The sequence below is a fragment of the Physeter macrocephalus genome, chromosome 5 (assembly GCF_002837175.3).
Source record: "Physeter macrocephalus isolate SW-GA chromosome 5, ASM283717v5, whole genome shotgun sequence".
NCBI classification, from domain to species: domain Eukaryota; kingdom Metazoa; phylum Chordata; class Mammalia; order Artiodactyla; family Physeteridae; genus Physeter; species Physeter macrocephalus.
This window is the reverse complement of record NC_041218.1, coordinates 57,351,140-57,376,794: the sequence shown is the minus strand read 5'-3', so window position 1 is coordinate 57,376,794 and position 25,655 is coordinate 57,351,140. Positions and strand designations below refer to the sequence as shown.

At 36.6% G+C, this 25,655-nt stretch overlaps 1 protein-coding gene and 1 long non-coding RNA gene across 2 annotated transcripts in view; one reads left to right on the top strand and one right to left on the bottom strand.

Moving 5' to 3' along the window:
• Window positions 1-25,655, bottom strand: part of LOC129392137 (uncharacterized) — an 83,114-nt gene that overhangs the window by 34,319 nt on the left and 23,140 nt on the right. The gene's annotated exons all lie outside the window — the stretch shown is intronic.
• Window positions 15,318-25,655, top strand: part of LRRD1 (leucine rich repeats and death domain containing 1) — a 16,560-nt gene continuing 6,222 nt past the window's right edge. The window contains 2 exon segments of the mRNA XM_007118339.2: window positions 15,318-17,264; window positions 20,722-20,920. Of these exon segments, the coding sequence (XP_007118401.2) occupies window positions 15,318-17,264; window positions 20,722-20,920 (2,146 nt within the window).

Sequence of the window (25,655 nt, the reverse complement as noted above, 5' to 3'; positions counted from 1 at the left end):
TCCCCAGTACTCTTCTTGGTAATTTCAAAGGCAGACACGCCTCCAAATCAAATCCTCATGGTCTCGGGGATCCCTTTAAACACAGGTGCAGTCGCCACCTCCTGGAGATCAGCATAAACTCGGTTATTCCTGAGCTCGGGTTGCTCACCTTCAGCCTGGTTCGTGGTTTGGGAGCCTCGCCCACCCTGAAGAATGGCCCGGGAGCAACCGAGACAAAAGAGGTTGGACTGGATGTTTGGTTAAACCAAATGAATTGGTTCGGTGACAAGCTGCGTCCTCCATGTCACTAAATGCCATTTTCACCGCGCCTGTATCGCCTGCTGTTCATCCCACAGGCAGTAAAACAAGGTTCCCGGAGAAAAACCTCGGAGCGTCAATGACTATCCGTGAAGTCGGACTCGAGTGGATTAGCGTGTTAGTAACCTCTGGGGACCAGGGCCCTGGCCCGTGGCTTTTCATCCCCGCGGCTTCTTAGAATCAGAAGCCTGGGACACCCCCGACCAATTAAATCAGAACCCTTATCTACTTGGGAGATTCCAATGCTCAAGCCGAGGACCCTGGCGCGCGTTCTCTACTCTGCATGCGGAGGCCGGCGCGTGTCCCTCCTGGGGATTTGAATGGAGGCCCAGGCCTCCCCCGAGGTGTCCTAGTGTGACCGAGGGCCAGGTCACAAACGTGCGGGTGTGCGGCAGAGCCCAGGCGCCAGGCCACTGCTGCCATGGGCCCAGGCTCGCGTCAAAGCCGAACAGCAGGCCGCCGCCTCCTTCGCTAGAGTCCTTGGATGCGACCCCTCCCGCCACTCGCTGCGGAAAGACTCCAGGTGACGCGAAGCTCTGTGACTTACTTCGGCGGTCCTCTACGCCAAATCCAGGTTTTCTCCTCCCATTTCCCCTCAACACCTGCAGCTCTGCGCGTCCTCCCTTTTCTCCATGCCCCTGGGATACCCATTTCGAGAGTGTGTGCATCCTGTTCTACGTTGCTTTAGCCTCTGTTCAGTGGCCATTTTTTCACATTCTAGGAAGCAATTTGTCGATGCTGCACGGTATAAAAATGCCCCTGTGGCTCCCTGAACGTCCATGTCTTTCAGCTCTGTAACAAATTATATTGGGTCATTGTTCAACTTACTAATATTTAGGAAAACAGAGTTGGGATCTATTTTTGCCTATCGAATTGGCAATATTTGGCTTTTTTTGTTTGTTTTTTGCGGTACGCGAGCTTCTCACTGTTGTGGCCTCTTCCGTTGCGAAGCACAGGCTCCGGACGCGCAGGCTCAGCGGCCATGGCTCACGGGCCCAGCAGCTCCGCGGAATGTGGGATCTTTCCCGGACCGGGGCATGAACCCGTGTCCCCTGCAACGGCAGGCGGACCCTCAACCACTGCGCCACCAGGGAAGCCCCAATATTTGTTTTTAACTGAAACTCAGTGCTTGTGAGAATGAGGACAGACAATATAGTATACATTTTTAGAATGTTATTTAGTTGTGTGTATCAACCTTAAAAATGCTCACATGGGAATGGTTAAATAATTGATGGTACATCCTTCTATGGAATATTTCTCAGGCATGAAAGATAAACTTTTCAAATATTTGATTTCAAACCATGGTATGTTAACTATGATTTATATTCTGTGACAATGTAAATGTTTCATATCTGTACCATTCAATAAGGTAGTCGCCAGCCAAGTGTGGCTTCTCAGCACTTAAATTGTGGCTAGTATGACTGAGGAGCTGAATTATAATTTAATTAAATTGAAATTGAAATACCCACATGTGGTTAGTAGCTACCATATTGGACAATGATGCACAATCTCAATTTTGTTTAAAAAAAAGTATATATATGATATTCATCACTGGCTATCTCTAAGAAAGGGATATCATAGTTGCTTCTCCAGCACCTATTCTTCCTTTGGGTTGCTCTATCTCCCCGATATGTGTATATATGTGGGTGTATATGTGTGTGTGTGTATATATATATACACACACACACACAGATCTCATCTCTGACTCAGTTTCTCCTCCAATACCAGTCCAAACTGGGTGCAGCATTCATGGCCAATCTGTAGGTACCCACACATGGAGACCAGAGCAACACTTATTTGATTCTGTATCTTTTAAAAACAACCCTTTTGTTACACAGCAATGTGAATGTACCTAATGCTGCTAACTGTACACTTTAAAATGGTTAAACTGATAAATTTTATGTATATTTTACCACAATAAAAACAAAAACAAAACAATACCCCTTTTGCAGAAAAACAACCAAATACCAGAGGATAAAACTACCATAAACTATGGTGACCCATCAATATCACAACCCCCTGTATGCCATGCTTACTAAAGCACAAGGGCTAAAGCCACCTGAAGAAGCCATTCCCACAAAAGCCAACTGCACAATCTGGGCTGCTACAAAATACCAAGGTCAAAACTCCAAGGCTGTAAACCATGAACCCTCACCACTCCCAGAGCCTTAATTTCTTTAGTTGTATTTGTTTTTCAAAGTGTTCAGCCAATGCACCAGATGTTGCAAATTGTGGACAAAGAATAACACCCTTTCTTCCCCTCCCAAGTTTCTTATCATTAAATATAACCAGCTAGAAAGAAGTCAAAACACATTTATGACTGATAAAGCAGTTTAGAGAGAATGGCTTTGGTCTATAGCTAAGTGAACTTGTAATAATTTGCCACTGAATTCGACATAATTACTTTGTCATCACACAGATGGACAGCCTTGGCTGCCCCAGCAGGTATGCAGCCCTTTTATTCTATGGAAGACAACCGGCTAGAACACAAATCTTGCAGACAGAAAGACTGGAAGGAGGGAGCCCAAAAGGGCCTGAGTTCATCCGTCATCCAAGTCTCCTCTTCTCTGAAGAGGAGATATAGTGGAGATGAGGCTCAAGACCAAGGGCATTGCATGAGTAGAGTTTCCTCCACATGAAAACTTGAAGTCAGGAGAAAGCAGTTACTTCCCCACATGTCTCAAGAAGAAAAAGAAAATTTGGACAAACCAGTAACCATTAAATCAAATTAATAAGAGATGAAAAAGCAAATTTTACAGAACCTTCAGGGAAGAGATTATTCCTATAATATATAAAATGCTTCAAGAAGTAGGTAATTAGGTTGTTACCCAGCTCATTTTACGAGCATAATATAACCTTGACAGTAAAACTGGACAAGAACAGTACAGGAAAGGGAAATTATTAGCAAAATTACTAATAACATAGGCATTAAAAATTCTGAGTAGGGGCTTCCCTGGTGGCGCAGTGGTTGCGCATCCGCCTGCCGATGCAGGGGAGCCGGGTTCGCGCCCCGGTCTGGGAGGATCCCACGTGCCGCGGGGCGGCTGGGCCCATTGGCCATGGCCGCTGGGCCTGCGCGTCCGGAGCCTGTGCTCCGCAACGGGGGAGGCCACAACAGAGGGCACGGCAGAGGGAGGCCCGCATACCACAAAAAAAAAAAAAAAAAAAAAAAAAAAAAAAAAAAAAATTCTGAGTAAATGTTACATTTAATTCAGAAGTAAATTAAAAAGTAATATATTATGACCAAGTATGATTTATCCAAGAAATGTCACATGTTCAATAAAGAAAATCTATTAATGTAATACACCACATTAGCAGATTAAAGAAATAAGACAGCGGCTATCATTCCTCCTATTCCACATTGTGTTGAAGGGCTTAACAAATGTAGTAAGACCATAAGAATAAACAAGAGTCAGAGACTGGATAAGAAGAAAGAAAAAACCACCAATATTTATGGTATTGTCTCTTTAGAAAATCTAGGAGAATGTGTAAACTTATTAGAACTAATAAGAGAGCCCAGTCAGCTTGCTGGATACAAAATCAACATACAAAAATTAGTAGTGTTCCTGTATACCAATATTTTTAAAACTAAAAAAAAAGACATAGGAAACAGATATCATTCCCAACAGTAACAGAGCTATATCACATTATTAAATAGGAAGATTCAACGTCATAAATACATCACTTCTTTCCCAAATTAACTTACAAATTCAATTCTTATTGAAATATAAGCAAGATATTATGTGGAACTTGACACGCTTATCCTGAAATTGATCTGGCAATGTAAACGATTGAAAATAACCACTATAGTTTTGAAGAAAAACGGTAATAAGGTGAGAGCACTTTCTCTACCGGATATCAAGTTTTATTATAAAGTTATAATCATTAAAAAAATGTAGTATTGATGCAAACTTACACAAGTAGATAAAAGGAATAGAAATGAAAGTCCAGAAACAGCTTCCACACATATATGAAGTATGATTGAGGCAACATTAGAAATCAGTGAAGAAAGGACTTATTATTCAATAAAGTGTTGGAAATAATTGACTAGATATGTGAGAAAAAAATTAAATAAGATACTTTTCCTCAAAGCATACACAAAATTATTTCCATATAGATTAAAGAACCAACTGTAAAAGGCAAAGCATAAAATGTTTTAGATGCTGGGTATCTTTCATATGCACCTTATATCAGTCTTTGCTGCATACCACTTCTATTTATTTATTTTTGACCATGTCACGCAGTTTATGGGATCTTAGTTCCCTGACCAGGGATTGAACCCGGGCCCTTGGCAGTGAGACCGTGGAGTCTTAACCACTGGACCGCCAGGGAATTCCCTGAATAACACTTAATAAAGTGTTTTCCTCAAATTACTCAATTTGAATGGATCATGTCTTTCCTGTGGGACCCCGAATGATACAGAAGTAAATATAGAAGAATTTCTTAAATGAGGCACAAAAAGCAAAAAGTATAAAATTAAAATATGACAAAACACATTGTGGAAATAGAGAATTCTAGACCCAAATACTCTGACTCAACCATAGTTGAAATTACAGTTAAAGACATAAGCCATACATTTTGAGAAATTCTGAGTGGAGACCATTTGGACACAGATTTTTTTTTTTAATAAGCTTTAACACTCAGTTAAAGCAAAATCCAAAAGTGTATTGATTAAATCCCGGTGCAGTCTGGTGTGGTTACAGTTCTGCTAAAGTTAGATCTACACATGGAAATAATATAATTTATTTAATATGCCTACAATTATGGACATTTATGTTATAGCCAATCCGTTACTATTACAAACAATGCTTTTTGTGTCCACTTAAGAATTCATTCTCTATCCTAATGTCATGAAGACATCCTCTTAATATCATCTACTTGAAGTCTTATTGTTTTACTTTTCACATTTAAATCTATAGTCCACCTAAAATTGATTTTTGTGGATGGCAAGATAAGGGTCAAAAATCTTTTTCTTTCTATATGGATTCCCAGTTGACCCAGAATCAAAAGCTATTCTTTCCCCATTGTTCTTAATGCCATCTTTGTCATAGATGAAGGTCCATATATGCATGGGTCCCATTCTTTTAATGTCAACCTTTTTGTGGTTTTATGCTTTAGAGTTATCTTTGATAAATAGCACTTAGGTTTTCTTTCTTGTTTTGTTTTGTTACAAATTGGTTATTTATTCCATTCACATTTATTTTGATTATCAACATATTTAGACTGGATACCCAGTTCTACGTTGATCATGACTTTCACCATAGTTGCTAGGAAGTCTGTTCTCATCTTGTCATTCCTTTGTAAGTGTTCCTTCCCTACTCTCTGACTGCTCTCATGATATTTTCATTGTTTATAATGTTCTATAGTTTCAGGGTAAAACTTTTTATTTATTCTGCTTTGGATATGTTGTACATCATGGATCTGTGGATTCATATTTTTCATCAGTCCTGGAACATTCATAGCCATTATTTTTTTAAATATTGCTTTTGGTTCATTGTCTCTACTTTCTCCTTTTGAAACTCTAATTAGACATGTTGGTCCATTACATTATATTTTCCACGTGTTGCTTTACTTTCCATCTCCTTATCTCTCTTTACTACATTCTGGATATATCTTTCACATTTTCTAGCTCACTAATTGTCCAGTTGCTCTAGCATCATTATTGAAAAGACCATTTTTTCCCAATGCTCCAAAGTCCCATCTTTTTCATAAATCAAGTATCCATATGCCATAATCAAATGTCTGTTTCTGAGACTTGTGTATATTCTACTGATCTACTTGTATATTCTATCGTTTTTTTGGCTGCGTTGGGTCTTCTTGCTGCGCACGGGCATTCTCTAGTTGCGGTCCACGGGCTTCTCACTGTGGTCGCTTCTCTTGTTGCAGAGCATGGGCTCTAGGTGTGCAGGCTTCAGTAGTTGTTGCACATGGGCTCAGTAGCTGTGGCTCGCAGGATCTAGAGTGCAGGCTCAGTAGTTGCAGCACCCGGGCTTAGTTGCTCCACGGCCTGTGGGATCTTCCCAGACCAGGGATTGAACTCGTGTCCCCTGCATTGATTGGCATGCGGATTCTTAACCACTGAGCCACCAGGGAAGTCCCTACTTGTATATTCTTGTACCAATACCATATCACCTTAATTACTGATTAATTACTTACTTAATTACTTAATTACTTCATAATAAGGCTTGATATCCAACAAGCAATTTCTCCCACCTGCGTTTCCTTCTTTAAGAGTATCATGACTATTCTTGGCCCTTTGTCCAAGTACTTTTAAGCAACAGCGTGTCAAGTTCCACAAAAAGAAAGTTAGGATTTTGATTAGAATTTTATTCATTTTATAGATCAATTTGAAAAAAAATACTCCATTTATTTAGGTTTTGTCCAATTTATCTCATCACATTTTGTAGTTACATTAAGTAGTATTTTTTTTGTAGAAGTCTTACAAATTTTTTGTTAGATTTATTCCTATGTACTTGATATTTCTGGATCATAAATGATACCTCTTTAAACTTTCATTTCTAACTCCTTTTTGTTGGCATAAGAAACGAAATTGATTTTTGTATGTTGAGCTTGTATTCATCAACATTACTTTATGTTCTTATCAATTCTAATAATTTATCTGTAGATGATCTTGGATTTTCTACATATATAATTATATTATATGTAACTAATGACTTTTATTTCTTCTCTTATAATCACTATACATTTTTTCTTTGCCTCATGACACTGGCCAAGATCTTCAGTACAATGTTGAATAGAAGTGATGATAGAGGGCAACATTTTCTTGCTTCCAATATCAAAGGGTAGTTTTTACTGTTTCAGCACTAGGTACGACATTTATTGTAGATTTTTTATTGACACTGTTTAGCAGATTAAGGAAATTCTCATGTATTCCTAGTTTGCTAAAAGTTTTCTTTAAAGTTATGAAAAATGTTGCAATTTATCAAGTGCTTTGGCATCTATTGAAATGATAATATGGTTTTTATCTTTTAATATCTTAATGTGGTAAAATAAATTTTCTCATGTTAAAATCAAACCTTGTATTTCTGGGACAAAGGCAAATTAATCACAAAATATTCATCTTCTTATATATGCTAGTTTTTAAAATATATAGAACAGTTTTCTAATGTGTAGAATTTTTGCATTTTCGCCTTGAGTAAAATTGACCTGTAATTTTCTTATTCATATTGTCTTCCTTAGGTGTTGATATCAAGGTTAGTCTCATAAAACATGTTGAAAACTGTTTCCTCTTTTTCTGTTCTCTTGGAGAGTTTATGAAATATTGAAACCATACCAGTTTAATAGAAATAATTTAGGAGGGAGACTAAAGTGGCAGAGTAGGAGGACATGGAGCTCACCTTCCCCACAAACACATCAAAAATACACCTACATATGGACCAATTCTCACAGAAAACCAACTGAAAACTGGCAGAAGATTTCCTATACAACCAGAGCAATAAAGATCTCCACATAACTGGGTAGGCCCAAGAAAAGAAAGGGCATCCAGTGGAGACTGGTGCCCCTGGGACAGATCTGTAAGGAATTAAAGGTCCACATGAGTGGACTCTCGCCCTGGGGAGCCCTCTTGCCTGCTGGGAAATCTGCTGAGACAGACAGAAGGGCTGGAGAAGCCTAGACTCTACTCACGAGGAGTGCCCACATGCTGGTGTGCTAACAATCAGGAAGGAGAGAAACTTGCTCTGGTGGCTACCAACTTGCTGCATTTCCCAATCCAAAGAGGTGAATACCCTGGCCCCATTCACTCCACACCACAGGCAGGTGCGAGATCAGGGCAAAGGTTCAGTCTAGCTACACAGAGACAGACTGAGGCACCTGAAATGTGATCTGGGCAGAAGTGCAGAGACCGTTGTCAGCACACACTTGAGGGCTGTGGGTCAAACTGGGAAGACATTGTCAGCTTGTGCACCAGGTGGTGCCAAGAACATGCGGCGGCTAAGAACTTAATCTTGGGCAGACAGGTCCTGGGAGAAGACTGCCACAGAGGCAGTCCAGATCCCAGGAGGCAGCACAGCCACCTCAATTCCTGCAGCCACAACACCCTGACCCCAACCCCAGGCTATTGCACACCACAGCCTTACACTAGATTTGGGATGAACACAACAGAGAAAGGGATGCGATCTTGGGCTGCTTCTGAGTGGAAATGCAGATGCCTACACAGGCAGCACACAGGTCTGCTGTGACAGCATGGGCCTCACTTGCTTCAGCAATCATCTCCTTTGGTGCAAGGCATGCACCCAAGGGCAACGGAGCCTGATCAAACCCAACCTTCAGGGCTTCTACTCCAACAACTGGGGAGCAGATCCTACCCCCAACAGGGCAGTGACAACCACAGAGCAAAGAGGAAGCCCCACTTCACATCCAGTACAGCCTCTAGACAGCACAACATCAATCATAACCCCTTATCAAGGGGATAACAGCCAGCATACTCTGAAGAAAGACGTGGCTGTTACGTATACCAAAACCAATCCTTGCACCAAAAATATTGGAAGCACACAGTCTTCACAGGGATGATCCCACATAAAATCACCCCTTCAAGACCACAGTAGATAACTGTTTCTCCTAAATTCATAGAGACATAGAAAGTTAAGTAAAATGAAAAAGCAGAGGAACTACTTTTAATCAAAAGAACAAGAGAAGTCCCCTGAAATAAAAAAACAATGGAACAGACCTCACTAGTCTACCAGACCCTGAGTTCAAAAAGGAGATAATAAAAATGCTCAAGTAATTAAAAGGAGATAATAAAAATGCTAAAGTAATTAAGAAAGATTATCGATAAAAATGAAGATCACTGTAACAAGGAACTAGAAACTATAAAGATGAATCAATCAAAATTAGACAATTCAATTGCCGAGATAAAAACTAACTAGAAGCAATGAATAGCACTAAATGAAATGAAAGAACAAATAAGTGATCTGGAAGAGAGAATAATGGAAATCACACAGTCAGAACAGCAGACAGAAAGGCAAATGAAAAAAAATGATAGCAATGTATGAAATCTATGGGATAACATAAAGCATGCCCACCTACACATAATAGGGGTTCCAGAAGGAAAAGAGACAAAAAGGGGGATCGAAATGTATTTGGAGAAATTATGGCTGAAAAATTCCCAAACCTAAGGAAGAAAACAGATATTCAAGTACAGGAAACACAGAGGATCGCAAACAAGATGAACCCAAACAGATTCACAGCAAGACACATCATAATTAAAATGGCAAAAGTTAAAGAGAAGATTCTAAAGGTAGCAAAAGAAAACAAAGAGTAAGTTACAAAGGAATCCCCATAAGGCTGTCAACTGATTTCTCTGCAGAAACTTTGCAGGCCAGAAGGGAGTGGCATGATGTATTCAAAGTCCTGAAAGGGAAAACCTGAAAACTAGAATACTCTATCCAGCAAGAATATAATTTAGCATAGAAGACAAGATAAAAAATGTCTCAGATAAGCTAAAACTAAAAGAATTCAGCAATACTAAACCTACCCTAAAAGAAATATTGAAGAGTCTTCTCTAAATAGAAAAGAAGCAAGAATCTATAGGAAATGGAAAACCACATAGGAAAGGCCAATATATAAAAGAATTGAAGATCACTTAAATAAGCCAGTACATAGCTCAAAAAAACAATCAAAAATTTTCGAAAGCAATGATAACTATTACAATTAACAGCAAAAGGATAAGCATGAAGATGTGAAACAGGACATCAAAATTGCAAAATGTGGGGGAGAGGAGTATAAAAATATAGATCTTTTAGAATGTGTTTGAACTTGTATGACTATCAGTTTAAAGCAAGTAGATATAGTCATGGGTCAACATACTTGAAAACTAGAGTAACCACAAATCAAAAACATACAACAGATTCACAAAAAGCAAAAAGAAAGGAATTCAAGCATACTGCAAAAGAAAATCATCAAACCACAAGACGAAAAACAAAAAGAAGAAGAAATGAACAAAGAAGAACTACAAAAACAACTGGAAAACAAGGTTTAAAATGGCAATAAGTACATACCTATCAATAGTTACTTTAAGTGTCAATGAACTAAATGATCCACTCAAATGACATACAGTAGCAGACTGGATTAAGAAAACCAAGAATCTATAATATGCTGCCAACAAGAGACTCACTTCAGGGCAAAAGACACACACAGAATGAAGGTGAGGGGATGGAAAAATATATTTCATGCAAATGGAAACGAGAAGAAAGCAGAGGTAGCAATACTCAAATTAGACAAAATAGACTTTAAACCAAAGGCCATAAAGACAAATAAGGACATTATATAACGATAAAGGGATCAATACAACAAGAGTATATTACATTCATTAACATATATGCACCCAATATAGAAGCACCTAAATATCTAAAACAAATACTAACAGATATAAAGGGAGAAACTGACAGCACTACATTAAAAGTAGAAAACTTTAACACCCCACTGACATTAATGGACAGATCATCCAGAAGAAAAAAATCAATAAGGCAACAGAGGTCCTAAATGACACAATAGATCAGTTGGACTTAATTGCTATCTACAGGACACTACATACAAAACAAACAAACAAAAAACAGAATACCATTCTTTTCTTTTTTATTTTTTTATATTTATTTATTTTATTTATTATTTTTTTGCCTGCATCGGGTCTTAGTTGCCAGAATACCATTCTTTTCGAGTGCACATGGAACCTTCTCTAGAATAGACCACCTGCTAGGTCACAAAACAAGCCTCAACAAATTTAAGAGGATAGAAATTATTTCAAGCATATTTTCTGACCACAACCATATGAAACTAGAAATCAACCACAGAAAGAAAAACGAGAAAAGAATGAACACGTGGAAACTAAACAACATGCTACTAAAAAAAACAATGAGTCAACGATGAAATCAAAGAAGAAATCAGAAAATACCTCAAGACAAACGAAAATGAAAATACAACCTTACAAAATCTCTGAGATGCAGCAAAAGCAGTTCTAAGAGGGGAGTTCACAGTGATACAAACCTTCCTCAAGAAATAAGAAAAATCTCAAATAAACACTTTACCTATCACCTAAAAGAATTAGAAAAAGAAAAAACAAAACCCAAATTCAGAAGAAGAAAGGGAATAATAAAGATCACAGAGGAAATAAATACAATAGAGATTAAAAGAAACAACAGAAAAGAATAATAAAACTAAGAACTGTTTTTTTGAAAAGATAAACAAAATTGACAAACTTCAAGCCAGGCTTACCAAGAAGAAAAGAGAGAGGACCCAAATTAACAAAATAAGAAATGAAAGAGAAGAAATAACAACTGAAACTACAGAAATACAAAAAAAAATCATAATACTATGAACAGTTATATGCTAGGACAACCTAGAAGAAAGGGACAAGTTTCTAGAAACATACAGCTTGCCAAAACTGGGTCAAGAAGAAACAGATAATTTGAACAGAGCAATCACTAGAAGTGAAACAGAATCTTTAATGAAATTCCCTGCAAACGAAAGTCCAGGACTGGACAGCTTCACTGGGGAATTCTACCACACATACAAAGAAGAACTTATACTGACCATCTCAAACTATTCCAAAAAATTGAAGAGGAGGGAACATTCCCAAATTCATTCCACGAAGTCACTATCACCCTTATAACAAAACTAGACAAAGACACTACAAAAAATGAAAATTACAGGTGAATATATTTGATGAGTATAGATGCAAAAATCATCAACAAAATATTGGCAAGCTGAATCCAACAATACATAAAAAGGATCATACACCATGATCAAATTGGATTCATACCACCGTCGCAAGGATGGTTCAACATATGTAAATCAATCAATGTGATACACCACATCAACAAAAGAAAAAACAAAAACCACACGATCATCTCAATAGATGCAGAAAAAGCATTTGACAAAATTCAATATCTATTCATGATAAAAACTCTTACCAAAGTGGGTATAGAGGGAACATATCTCAACATAATAAAAACAATATATGACAAACCTACAGTCAACATTACATTCAGCAGTGAAAAGCTGAAAGCTTTCACACTAAATTCAGAAACTAGATAAGGATACCCAATATCACCACTTCTATTTAACATAGTATTGGAAGAACTAGCCCCAGGAATTAGGTACGAAAAAGAAATAAAAGGTATATGAATTGGAAAGGAAGAGGTAAAACTGTCACTATTTGCAGATGACATGATACTCTATATAGAGAACCCTAAAATCTCCAAACAAAAACTATTAGAACTAATCCATGAATTCAGCAAGGGAGCAGGATTCAAGATTAATATACATAAATCTGTCGCATTTCTTTACACTAACAATGAAATACCAGAAAGAGAAAGTAAAAAAACAATCCTGTTTAAAATCGATTAAAAAAATTACCTAGGAATAAACTTAACCAAGGAGGTTAAAGACCTATACACTGAAAACTATAAGACATTGATAAAAGAAATTGAAGTTAAGTCAAAGAAATGGAAGGCTATCCGATGCTCGTGGATTGGAAAAATTAATATTGTTAATATGGCCATAATACCCAAAGCAATCTAGATTCAATGTGATCCCTATCAAAATACGCATGACATTTTTCAAAGAACTAGAACAAAAAATCCAAAAATTTATATGCAACCACAAAACACCTAGAATTGCCAGAGCAATCCTGAGGAAAAAGAACAAAGCTTGAGGCATAACCCTTCCAGACTTCAGACTATACTACAAAGATACAGTAATCAAAACAGCATGGTATTGGCACAAAAACAGACATATGGATCAATGGAACAGAATTGAGAGCCGAAAAAGAAACCCACATACCTATAGTCCATTAATCTACTACAAAGCAGATAAGAATATACCAAGGAGAAAAGACTCTTTAACAAGTGGTGTTGGGAAAGCTGGACAGCTACATGTAAATCAATGAAATTAGAACACTCCCTCATACCATATACAAAAATAAACTCAAAATGGTTTAAAGACCTAAATATAAGACGACACCGTAAAACTCCTAGAAGAGAACATAGGCAAGACATCGTGACATAAATTGTAGCAATATTTTCTTAGATCAATCTCCCAAGGCGAAAGCAATAAAAGTAGAAATAAACAAATGGGACCTAATCAAACTAAAAAGCTTTTGCAAAGCATAGGAAACCATCAGCAAAATGAAAAGACAACCTACAGAATGGGAGAAAATATTTGAAAATAATGTAATGGACCATGGGTTAATATCCAAAATATACAAACAGTTCATATAACTCAACATTGAAAAAATAAGTAAAAACAAACAACCCAATCAAAAAATCAGCAGAAGACCTAAATAGACATTTATCCATAGAAGACATACAGGTGCATGGAAACATGCTCAACATCTCTAATTATTAGAGAAATGCAAGTCAAAACCATGATGAGGTAGCACCTCACACCAGTCAGAATGGCTATCATCAAAAAGTCTACAAATAATAAATGCTGGAGAGGATATGGAGAAAAGGGAACCCCTCTACATTGTTGGTGGGAATGTAAAGTGGTGCAGCCACTATGGAAAACAGTACAGAGGTGCCTTAAAAAACTGAAAATAGAGCTACCATATGATCCAGCAATTCCACTCCTGGGTATATACCTGGAAAAGACGAAAACTCTAATTCAAAAAGATACACACACCCCAGTGTTCACAGCAGCACTATTTACAATAGCCAAGATACGGAAACATCCCAAATGCCCATCAACAGATGATTGGTGTAAGAAAATATATATACACAATGGAGTATCACTCAGCCATAAAAATGAATGAAATATTGCCATTTGCAGCAACATCGTTGGACCTAGAAAATATTATGCATAATGAAGCAAGTCAGATAAAGACAAATATTATATGGTATCACTGATATGTGGAATCTAAAAAAATAATACAAATGAATATGTATACAAAACAGAAATAGACTCACAGACATCAAAAACAAACTTATGGTTACCAAAGGGGAAAGGTGGGGGAGGGGATAAATTAGGAGTATGGGATTAACAGATACAAAGTACTATACATAAAACAGATAAGCAACATGGATTTACTGTATCACACAGGGAACTATATTCAATATCTTATAATAACCTATAATGGAAAAGAATCTGAAAAATATAACTGAATCACTTTGCTGTAACCTGAAACACAATATTGTAAATCAACCATATTTCAATAAATAATAATAATAAAAAGAAGGAGCAGTAAATACAGGGAGTTGTGTAGACAAGTATTGGAGAACTGAAAAGGTAGAGGGGGAACTGCAGTAACATAGAGATAATAAATACAGGAAGGAGCTACCACCCCTAGGGATGACGGAACAAAGGGAAGAGGCTGGGTTATTAAAAACCACAAACTTGGAGGAGGGACCTACGGAGGTGGGATCCAGACCTCTGAAGAAGGGTGCTGCCTAGTTTTGCAGGTTCCTCAAGAGTCAAACAAAAGACTTAAAGTCAGGCGTTAGTCCTTGAAAAGGTTGTTTTACTTCTACTTTTGATAGAAAGCATCCCCTTCTTTAAGGCATTTTACTTCCACCTATTGGAGAACTGTCATAACGCACTGAATTTGTTGGGACAAGACGCTTCAATACCATATGTAAACCTACAATATCCACAATGAGAATGGTACTCTCTGCATGTGGCACAGGGGGGCCACTGGCTATCCCGTCTTCCAAAAATTTGCTGAGTTCTTTCATTCTCTTATGTATCCTTTCTCATTTTCTTTGATCTTTTTTATTCCTTTCTATAATTTTAATGTGGTATCAAGAGTATCGTGATAAATGCATGCAATCAATAAACTATCTTTAGCCAGAAATTATATATAGTTAAGTAGTTACAAATGTATTTTAATAATTATTAAATTACTTATTATAGAATAAAGTTGTATTAAAATTCATTTGTAATTTTAACATCTTTATTATATCTCTTCACATCATTTGTTTTGTAGGTTCAAAGGAAAAAATTAAACATGAAAATTATAATTGAATTGCAATCTTGTATTGGTATAAAACATATCAGCAAATAAGATGTCTGAAAAGAAGGGTACTTCAGAAGAGCAAGAGGATCTCACTAGTCAATTTAGGAAAGAATCTAGATCACGGTTAGTGGAGGAATCTGGAGTTATTAAAGAAACATCAAACTCTCTAAAGGAAGCTTCTGATGGGACCACTTCCAACCAAATTTGTAAAGCTCGTCCTAGAAAAAATACATTAGGTATATGTGATGATACATCAACATCCTCCTCTGGAAGTAAGTCTAAGAGAAATGAAGAACAAAGGAAAACTCTTCAATTTTCTGAAACAATCGCTACATATGACAGCTTGCAGTCAAAAAGTGAAATTTCACAAAGTTCATCATTATCAGTAACTAAGATGAGTGCTGAATATCAGGCTTTCCTTGACTCCCTAACTCATGAAACATTAGAAAAAATTAGTCCACAACTCTCTGAAGAAAATCAGAAAGGACTTGGCTTAGGATAAGATAACTTTACAGTTAACCTCAAAGCCAAGGGTTTACAAGAATTCCCTAAGGACATTTTAAAAATCAAGTATGTAAAATATCTCTATTTAGATGAGAATGAAATCAAAAGTTTTAAAGGGGCAGACTCCAGTGATCTGCGAGGACTTGAAATTCTATCCATGCAAGAAAATGGGTTATCATCACTTCCATCTGAAATTCAGTTACTTCATAATTTAAAGCTATTAAATGTCAGTCACAACCAAATATCACATATCCCTAAAGAAATATCACAGCTTGGGACTATCAGGCAACTGTTTTTAAATAACAATTGCATTGAGGATTTTCCTTCTGGCTTGGAAAGTCTTGGAAACTTGGAAATTTTAAATTTGGCTAAAAATAAGTTAAGACATATACCAGATACTCTGTCTAGTTTGAAAAACTTGAGGGCTCTCAATCTGGAATATAATCAGTTAACAGTATTTCCTAAAGCTCTGTGCTTCCTTCCAAAGTTAATTTTACTAAACCTTTCTGGAAACCTGATAAACAGTTTGCCAAAAGAAATTAAGGAACTTAAAAATTTGGAAATACTTTTACTTGATCACAATAAACTTACTTTTTTGGCCGTGGAAATTTTTCAGTTGCTCAAAATGAAAGAACTCCAACTGACAGACAATAAATTGGAAGTTATTTCACACAAAATTGAGAATTTTAGGGAACTTAGGATTCTAATACTTGATAAAAATTTATTGAAAGACATACCAGAGAAAATTTCCCACTGCATAATGTTGGAATGCCTTAGTCTTAGTGATAACAAGTTAACAGAACTTCCTAAGAACATCCATAAGCTTAAAAATTTAAGAAAACTCCATATAAACAGAAATAATATAGTGAAAATACCTGAATATATTTCACATCTTAATAATATGTTCAGCCTAGAATTTTCAGGAAATTTAATCGCAGACTTTCCTATTGAAATAAAAAACTGCAGAAAAATAACTAAAGTTGAATTGAGTTATAATAGAATAATGTATTTTCCACTAGGTTTGTGTGCTTTAGATTCTCTTTATTATTTGGGTTTTAATGGGAATTATATTTCAGAAATACCTGTAGATATATCTTTCAGTAAACAACTGCTTCATTTAGAATTTAATGAAAACAAACTCCTAATATTTTCTGAGCACTTATGTTCTCTTATTAATCTTGAATACCTTGATCTTGGTAAAAACAAAATAAGGAAAATTCAACCATCTATTTCCAATATGGTATCGCTCCGTGTTCTTATTTTATGCTGTAATAAGTTGGAAACTTTCCCCATAGAAGTGTGTACTTTAGAAAATTTGCAAGTACTTGATCTTTCAGAAAACCAAATACAGACTATTCCTTCAGAGATCTGTAACTTAAAAGGAATCCTGAAATTAAACATCTCAAGCAATCAATTTATATATTTTCCTATTGAACTTCGCCAACTTCAATCACTGGAAGTGCTGAATATAAGCCAGATAAATGGGAGAAAGGTAAGAGACGGATATTTAGGACTTTGTGGGGAAGGCATGACTGAAGGGGATCAGAATCTAATCTGTAGTGTCCGGGTGTGTGTGTGTGTGTGTGTGTGTGTATGTTTAATTTAGCTGGAATACTTTATTTTGTAAAGGATAGGCTTTTTTTTAAAACCTCAAATGCGGCTTACAAATAAACTTTTCAACACAAGAGTTTTATAGGAAAATATTTCATTAAAATGAAATCCCAAGTAATTAAAGCTGACAATTTTATAGACTTATTTTTATTTCAGTTTAACTGTGAAAGGAGTTTTAAAGTTATGGATGTAATATAAACACATTATTAAAAACTTGGGAAATTGAGAAAAAGAAGTAAAAAAATTCCACAAGCATACCATCATAATATAACTACTGGTCATATGCTGATACAACTTACTTTCACTCTTGCTTTTTCTTATGTATATGATTTTATAAGCAATTATAAAAATACTGTACACTCAATTTTAAAGTCTTTTATTTTCACTTAACATGTAAGAATTTACCCATGACATAACATAATCGTCCCAATAATTGTTATAACCAATACGTGATTTATGTAACTAAACCTCTGTTGTTAAGCATTTAGTGATGTAATTGTTCATCATCATAAATGATGCTGTGATGAATTTCTTCATAAATATAGCCTTTTTCATATTTTACTATTTCCCTAGGGAATTTCCCCTAAAGAATTGCTAGATCAATGGGTATAAATGTTCTTATAGCATTTCACTTTACTCAATGCTGACTGAATTTTATGGAAATTTTTTTTTAAAAATCAAAGCATTGCTGATTTATATATTAAGATCTCAGTAAACGAGTGAAAAGGACACAGCTATTATCTAGCAATCTTTAATTTGACCATCACAGTCAAATTAAAGTACCTTGATAGAGATGGGACTATTATGTAGAGCAAGATTTCCCAGAGTCTGTTCCTAAAACACTAGCCCCATGAGCTTTGAGAGGCACTGGGTTCTTCTCTTAGAGAATCACAATGGATTCAGTACATTAAAAGCTCTGAAGGGTCCTGCACCGAAGAAATCAGTTTGTCTCTATTTAACCCACATTTCCCAAAGTTGAAAGTTAAAAAGTTGACCTTTTTAAACCTAATGCCTGCTATATAATACATATTCCAGAGAGGCTACTCCACAAAATACTTGCTTAAGTAGATGGAATGAATAATGATACATGTTGTGTTTTAAACGTTGCTCTTGTACTAAAAAACATGTTTTAGTTCTGCATTATAATCATCAACGAATTTCTTGGCTGATTCATAATCCTCTCACTTTCTCCTCCTGTATCTTACTGTGGAAGTCTGCAAGGCTGTGTCTTTAATTTTCTCTTTTCTATTAACTCCCTCCTAGACTTTGGCATGCACATGACTCTCAAATCTACATAACTGGAGCAAATCTCTCCCAGTGCTGTAGTCCCACAGATTCCCTGGAAATTCCCTGTTCTTCTATTCTTCTATTGTCTCAAAGTCAACATAACTTCAAAATCAAACTCATCTTTCTTTCTAATGCAACTCCTTTAAAAACTTCTCTATTTTTGTTTGTGATGCCACTTTCTTCAGATCTGCCAATCTAGAAATCATGGAACCATCACCAGTTATACCGAATCTTACACCAAAACGATTTCATTGTTCCTCTGAAAAGGCTCCTGGATCATCTCTCTCATTTTCCAATGTCACTGTCTCATCATTCCATTGTCTCATCATTTACTTCATGCCTAGACTACTCCAGGAACCTCTTGCTGTTCTCTTTGATTCAGTTTCCTTCCTTTACTTAAGACCTGTCAAAACTATCAGACTTCATTTCACAGGACCATTCTAAGGAATCCAGATTCCTTGGATGGGTGGGTCGTTGCCAAAGACACCATTCCACGTCATTAAAACATCATTTTGAAGGTCACCAGATGAGAAAAAGGATTTATCAGAACTCCTCTCAAAAGGAATATTCTCTATCATTGGAAAGATCACTTTGATAACCCTATTGGGGTGGAGGTAATATGCTCAAAAGATTAATTTATATAACAGCATATATTCACTAAACAGTCATCTGAAGAAGATGAGTCAGGTTAACCACAGGGCTTTTATTTTTTGCTGAGTAAAGGATGCCCAACAGGAGTCTCCCTTCCATGGTTGCTCTATCATCACACAGTTCTCAGGCACTTCCTCTAATAAATGTTGAGCAAGTAATTCAAGAATATTTGTTTGAACGAATGCCAAATTATAGACCTAGCTATCTGTCTTGATCTGACTCCTACCCCATAGGCCGGGGTTTCAAGCCTTGCCAGAGGCTGGTTCCATGTTCCCTCTCTAAATATATCTCCCTCTGCTTCCTATCACCTCTCTACTGGTCAGCTTCTCAGTGGCCATTTTTATGCATGATACTTGTCTTGCCTGAAGTGTCCTGTAACTTCTATACAATCCTATTCATTCTTAAAAGGCCATTTGAGTCCCACCTGCTACATGAAGTTTTCTTTTAGTTCTCTCATTTGTACTGATACACATTCCCTAAACTTCTCTCTATATATATTATTGTAAACTTTATTTTAGCACTGAATTACTTATTGATTAATGCTGATTTCTAATTGTTTCATATGTGTGTATTTTGTTCCCTGAACTAAATTTTAATCTCCTTGAAGTTAGGGATTGTCTATTATGCTTCTTTTATATATAGAAGAACACTGAGCACAATATCCAGTATTCACCTTGTTGTTTGATTATTTCTGAGGGGCCCATATATTCAAAACTCTTTTGTTCATAGAACTTCCTTTATTTCAAAAGCCACTTGTGATGGCCTTAGTTTTTCTGACAATGCATACTTTTTCTTTGCCTTAGCAGAGTATCTTAATTCCTATTACTTTGCAATACTTTTCATACTAGGAATTTTCATTTGAGACTATATTGCCAAACTGTGTGTGTCCATTATAAAGAAATTTACTGAGCACTTACTCAAAATGCATCATGATAGGGAGTATGTATACAAAAAGTATAAAACATATGTCATTTAAAAATCCAAGAAGAACACACAAGGGACTAATAAAAAGTAATGTTAATGAGAGTAGAAGTAAAGAGATCAAATATGGAAGAGAATAGTTTAGAAAGACTTCAGGGCGGAGAAGAAATCAAAGCAGGGTAAGCTTTAGGGACAGAAGAAAGGGATAAGGTGGCAACGAACACTGAGTGTTGGGAGAGTGAGGAAAGTGGTTAGCAAGCCACAGTGCTGAATTGGTAGCACTGGTCAGACTGGGGTAATATCTGCATGCTACACAATTTGTTGTGGGTTTTATTAAGCAAGGAAATCACAAAGACTTTGTGACATAATGAAAATATATCCTTTTTAGGACAAAAAAACTCTCCTTCCATTTTATTTTAGAAAAAGTTTTAGTCATAGAAATATTTATTAAAAATATAATTGTTTAATCTTTGTTACAGTTAACAAGACTTCCGGAGGAGCTGTCTAATATGACTCAACTTAAAGGACTTGATATCTCAAATAATGCAATCAGAGAGATGCCAAGAAATATAGGGGAGCTGAGAGGTTTGGTTAGTTTAAATGCATACAACAATCAAATAAGATATCTGCCACCATCTTTTCTATCTTTAAATGCTATCCAGCAACTAAACTTGAGTGGTGAGTGTCAAGCATAACCAATAAGCATAATAAAATTAAGTTGAGTTTTGGTTTCTAGGTTGCAAATTTTGCTGACAAGACAGAATGGCAGTCAACATCATGTATTAAGTGCCCATAGGAAGGAAATGGCTAGTGCAGGTTCAGAAAATGAGAGCAAACCATAAGGTCCAGTTCCTTCCCAAAAAGAGGTTATAATCCAGCTGGGGAACCTGCACACATTTTCATTTCTTTTCTGTCTTCTCTGCCTATACCCAGTCATTCATTATTTCTTCCCTTTGTGAACCTGACCTCATCTCTCTCTCTTTACACACCTACCTACACAACCTTAGGTCAGCATTTTCTCGATTTTCCTTCTCTGCTGGCTCCCCGATCCCACTCCTACACCCTACAATACTCTAATACCTTACACTCTTTTACAAAGTAAATCACTTCAATAACAACAACAAAAAAAGTAAATCACTCACTCTAAAAATATCAGAATTCCCAAAGCTAGACTAGTATTTTTCTTAATAATTTTTATTATGAAATATTTCAAACTTACAGAAAAATAATAAACACCTATGTACTTACTCTCAGGTATAAGGAATGCTAACATTTTGTGATATTTACTTGAGATATTTTTGATTAAGAAATAAAATAGAATTGAAACTTCTTTTGTACTTCTCCCCAAACTAGAAGTAACCAGTGTACTGAAATTGATGTATATCTTTTTTCTATCCATGTTTTTATACATATATGTATCCATAACAAAGTAACATTATTTAGAGTTTTAAATTTTATTATATCTTATCAAACTATATGGTATGTAATTTACCATTCTGTAACTTGCTTTTTCATTTGTCATATTTCTAAAATTAATCCATGTTAATGTATACATAGACCTATTTCATTCATTTTAAATGTTGCATAATATGTATAATATTCAATTATATGGTTAAACAACAATCCATTATCCTGTTGATAGACAATTAGGTTGTTTCCAATTTATTTGCTACTATAAATATCCCTGTACATGTTCCTAGTATACATCTGCTTGAGTTTCTCAAAGTGCATATAGCTTTAAGTAGAATCACTGGATCAGAGGTTATGTACATCTTCAACTTTACCAGATGAGGAAATTTATGCCCATAGTGGTTGTACCAGCTAATCTCATAAACAGCTGGGTTTCTAAAATTTTATCTTTCAGTTGAAAGTAGCACTTATAACCAGAGCCCTGCACCTTCTTAAATTTAGAGGATTTCTAGATTAAAAACAAACTCATCTTTTGGGTGCACTAGTACCAGTAGTACAGTAAAACCTACAGTAAATATATCAATACTTAGATATAATGCAACTGGCATTTGTTTCCTGAATCCCCAGAACTCCTAGTAAGCTGGCTATGTAGGTATACATCAGTTTGCAATAACTTGCAATAAGGTACAATAACTCAGCCCTGCAATTTAAGTTTTTGGTCCCACTTTTGTATTTTGGCAAAGTTTCACTGTTTTTTAGGGAGGTTATCTATTTTGTCCACGTGTAGGACATGCTTCACTCAGCAACTATTTGTGCATGAAAAAAACAAAGGCTGACCAGAGTCTTCTGGCCCACTGGAGAACACAACTACCAATAGAAAGCATAGTTCTCTCGAGGCTTTCTAGTACAAGAATCAAGACAAAATAGGAAGATCACAGACTTTTCTGCAAGCTTAGCCAGTTCTCTGTTAGTCCCTATCAGAATTAGAAAAGTGTATCAGTCAGGATCCAGTCAGGAGACAGAAACCACACCTTAGTTAATTACTAAGTAAAATCTTATTAACTGTTTAACTAAAAGGGTAAAGAGAGAATCCTAAAGTTATGGCAAAAGTAGCAATGGCAGGAAGAGAGAGAGAGAGAGAGAGAAAACTGCAAACTGCATTCAGCTGTTACGGGCAGGAACTGCTGCCGGTGGGGTAAAAGAGTGTTGCTGGTGTGACACTCAAGGAAAAACAGTCAAGGAGCCCACAGAGATGGGTTTGGATCTAAGAGATAATCGCGACACAACTGGCATGCCCATAGTCTCCAGCTTTCCTTGCCAGATTTGAAGTTAGAATCTGTCTCCTCCATTCATGAAACGAAGCTAACAGGAATACCCACGTCATAGATTTGGACTGAATGAGACTTTGAAAGCTGGTAGCATCTTCATTATTCAGACAAAAGACATTTATATACAGTCTTGAGAATTAGTCCCCTCTGTCACTAACGCTAGTGGATTTAGGAAGATAGATAACCACTTTGAACCTCAGTTTTTCCATCAGCAAGATAGGAAAGCTATAACTTCTGTTTGTTCATAGAATTGTGGAAATATAAGTTAAAACTTATGAAAATATTTTGATAAATGTGAGACATTATACCAGTGAAAGGGATTTATAGATTAATTCCTTGCTTTCCTCAAAGCACAGACTTTGAAGTAGGACATTATTTAGAATTCTAACTCCATCATTCACATCAGCTAGATTATCCAATTTGCTGGTATAATAATGTTCCCAGTACTCTATAATCTTTTATTTCTGTAGAATCAGTAGTAATGTTCCCATTTTCATTTCTGATTTTAGTAATTTGAGTCTTGCTTCTTTTTTTCTTAGTCCATTGAGCTAAAGGTTTGTCAATTTTGTTGATCTTTTCAAAGAACCAACTTTTGGTTTTGTTGATTCTATTGTTTTTCTATTCTCTACTTCATTTATATCTGCTCTAATCTTTGTTTCCTCCTTCTGATAGTTTTGGATTAATTTGCTTATCTTTTTCTAGTTCATTTAGGTGTAAAGTTATTAATGTGAGATATTTCTTCTTTTTCAGCTATAAATTTCATCCTAAGCACTGCTTCTGTTGCATCCATAATTTTTGGTTATTGTGTTTTCATTTTCATTCATCTCTTTGTATTTTATAATTTCCTTTTTGATTCCATCTTTGACACATTGGTTGCTTAAAAGTATGCTGTTTAAACTTTAAAATTTTCCAGTTTTCCTTCTATTATTTTTCATAGTTTCATTACATTGTGGTCAAAGAAGATATATTGTATGACTTTTTTCAGTCAATTTTAATTTATTGAGACTTGTCTTGTGACTTAATATATGGTCTATCATGGAGAAGGTTTTATGTGCACTTGAGAAAAATGTGTATTCTGCTGTTGGAGTGTTCTATGTATGTCTGTTAGGTTTAGTTGCTTTATAGTGTTGTTCAAGTCCCCTATTTCCTTACTGACCTTTTTTTTTTTTTTTTTTTCCTGCGGTACGTGGGCCTCTCACTGTTGTGGCCTCTCCCGTTGCGGAGCACAGGCTCCAGATGCACAGGCTCAGTGGCCATGGCTCACGGGCCCAGCCGTTCCATGGCATGTGGGATCTTCCCGGACCGGGGCACGAACCCGTGTCCCCTGCATCGGCAGGCGGACTCTCAACCACTGCGCCACCAGGGAAGCCCCTTACTGACCTTTTGTCTAAATGTTCTATCCATTATTGAAAGTGAGGTATTATAGTCTCCATCTATTATTGTAGAACCACTTGTTGCTCCCTTCAATTCTGTCAATATTTGTCTAATATGTTTTGGGGATTTGCTGTTAGGTATGTATATACTTATAACTGTTATATCTTCTTAATGTAGTGATCCTTTTAACAATATATACTGTTCTTAGTCTATTATAACAGTTTTTGACTTAAAGTCTATGTTATCTGATATTAGTAAAACCACCCCAACTCTTTGGTTAGTATTTGCATAGATATCTTCTGTCCTTCAATACCTAGACCAATAAAAGAAAATACTACTTTCCCAGTCTTTGCAGCTTAGCTCTATGCTGGGGCACTTCAATGCTAAGTCAGGCCACCTATGACTCTGCCTTAGCCTTCTTCTCCTGATTGTGTGAAGCCCAAAAATCCACCACAGGCGCAAACCTAGGATTCTCTCAGTTCTCTTCTGTGCATGTGTTCAGTCCTGGATATGCTTACTGTACTCCATTTCCCCCAGGATACACCATGGCCCTTCTGAGCCCTTATACCCGCCAAGAAACTTCCTCTTCAGCCTCCTCCTTCCTGGGCTTTTGGATCTGTTTGCTGCTTTCCCTGTCTGCTGTTCCTTGCCCCAGGCAGGCTCAGACATGTGTGTCTTTACATGTGACAACAACTTGCCACTCAGGAAGGCAGCTCCATCCTGAGTCAGGGGAGCAAAACAAGAGTCAGTCTCTGTGTCAGTCCCTCGGGGAATCAGCAGACAGGTCAAAATGCAAAGCCTCAGTATTAAAAGAACAAGGTCCATGTTGGCTTTCTGGCACCAGCAAGCTGCACCAGGAATGCAGGCTGCCCTCCCCACGGCTGTTGCTGCCATGCTGGGAAATGGAGAATGGTATGGAGACGAGTGAAAAAGCCAACAGTGCTCTCTTACCAAAATTCTGCTGCCTTTTTCTTCATTGAGCAGTATCCTAGTAACTGTAAAATTCTGGATTAAATTCCAGACTTCTGAAAAAGCTGATTCTATCAGCCCTTTCCAGCTTTTGATTGTTTCAAGTGGAGGGGCTGATTTTTTGAGAGGCCTACTCTGAATTTTCTGTGGCATTCATTCTAGGTGTGTTTTTCATGTTTATTTATAGTGCTTGGATTTTGCTGTTTCTGGTCTGTATATTCATGTATTTTACTACATTGTGGGACTTTTTTTAACCGTTATTCCTTCAAAAATTTTTTCTGGGCTTCCCTGGTGGCGCAGTGGTTGAGAGTCCGCCTGCTGATGCAGGGGAA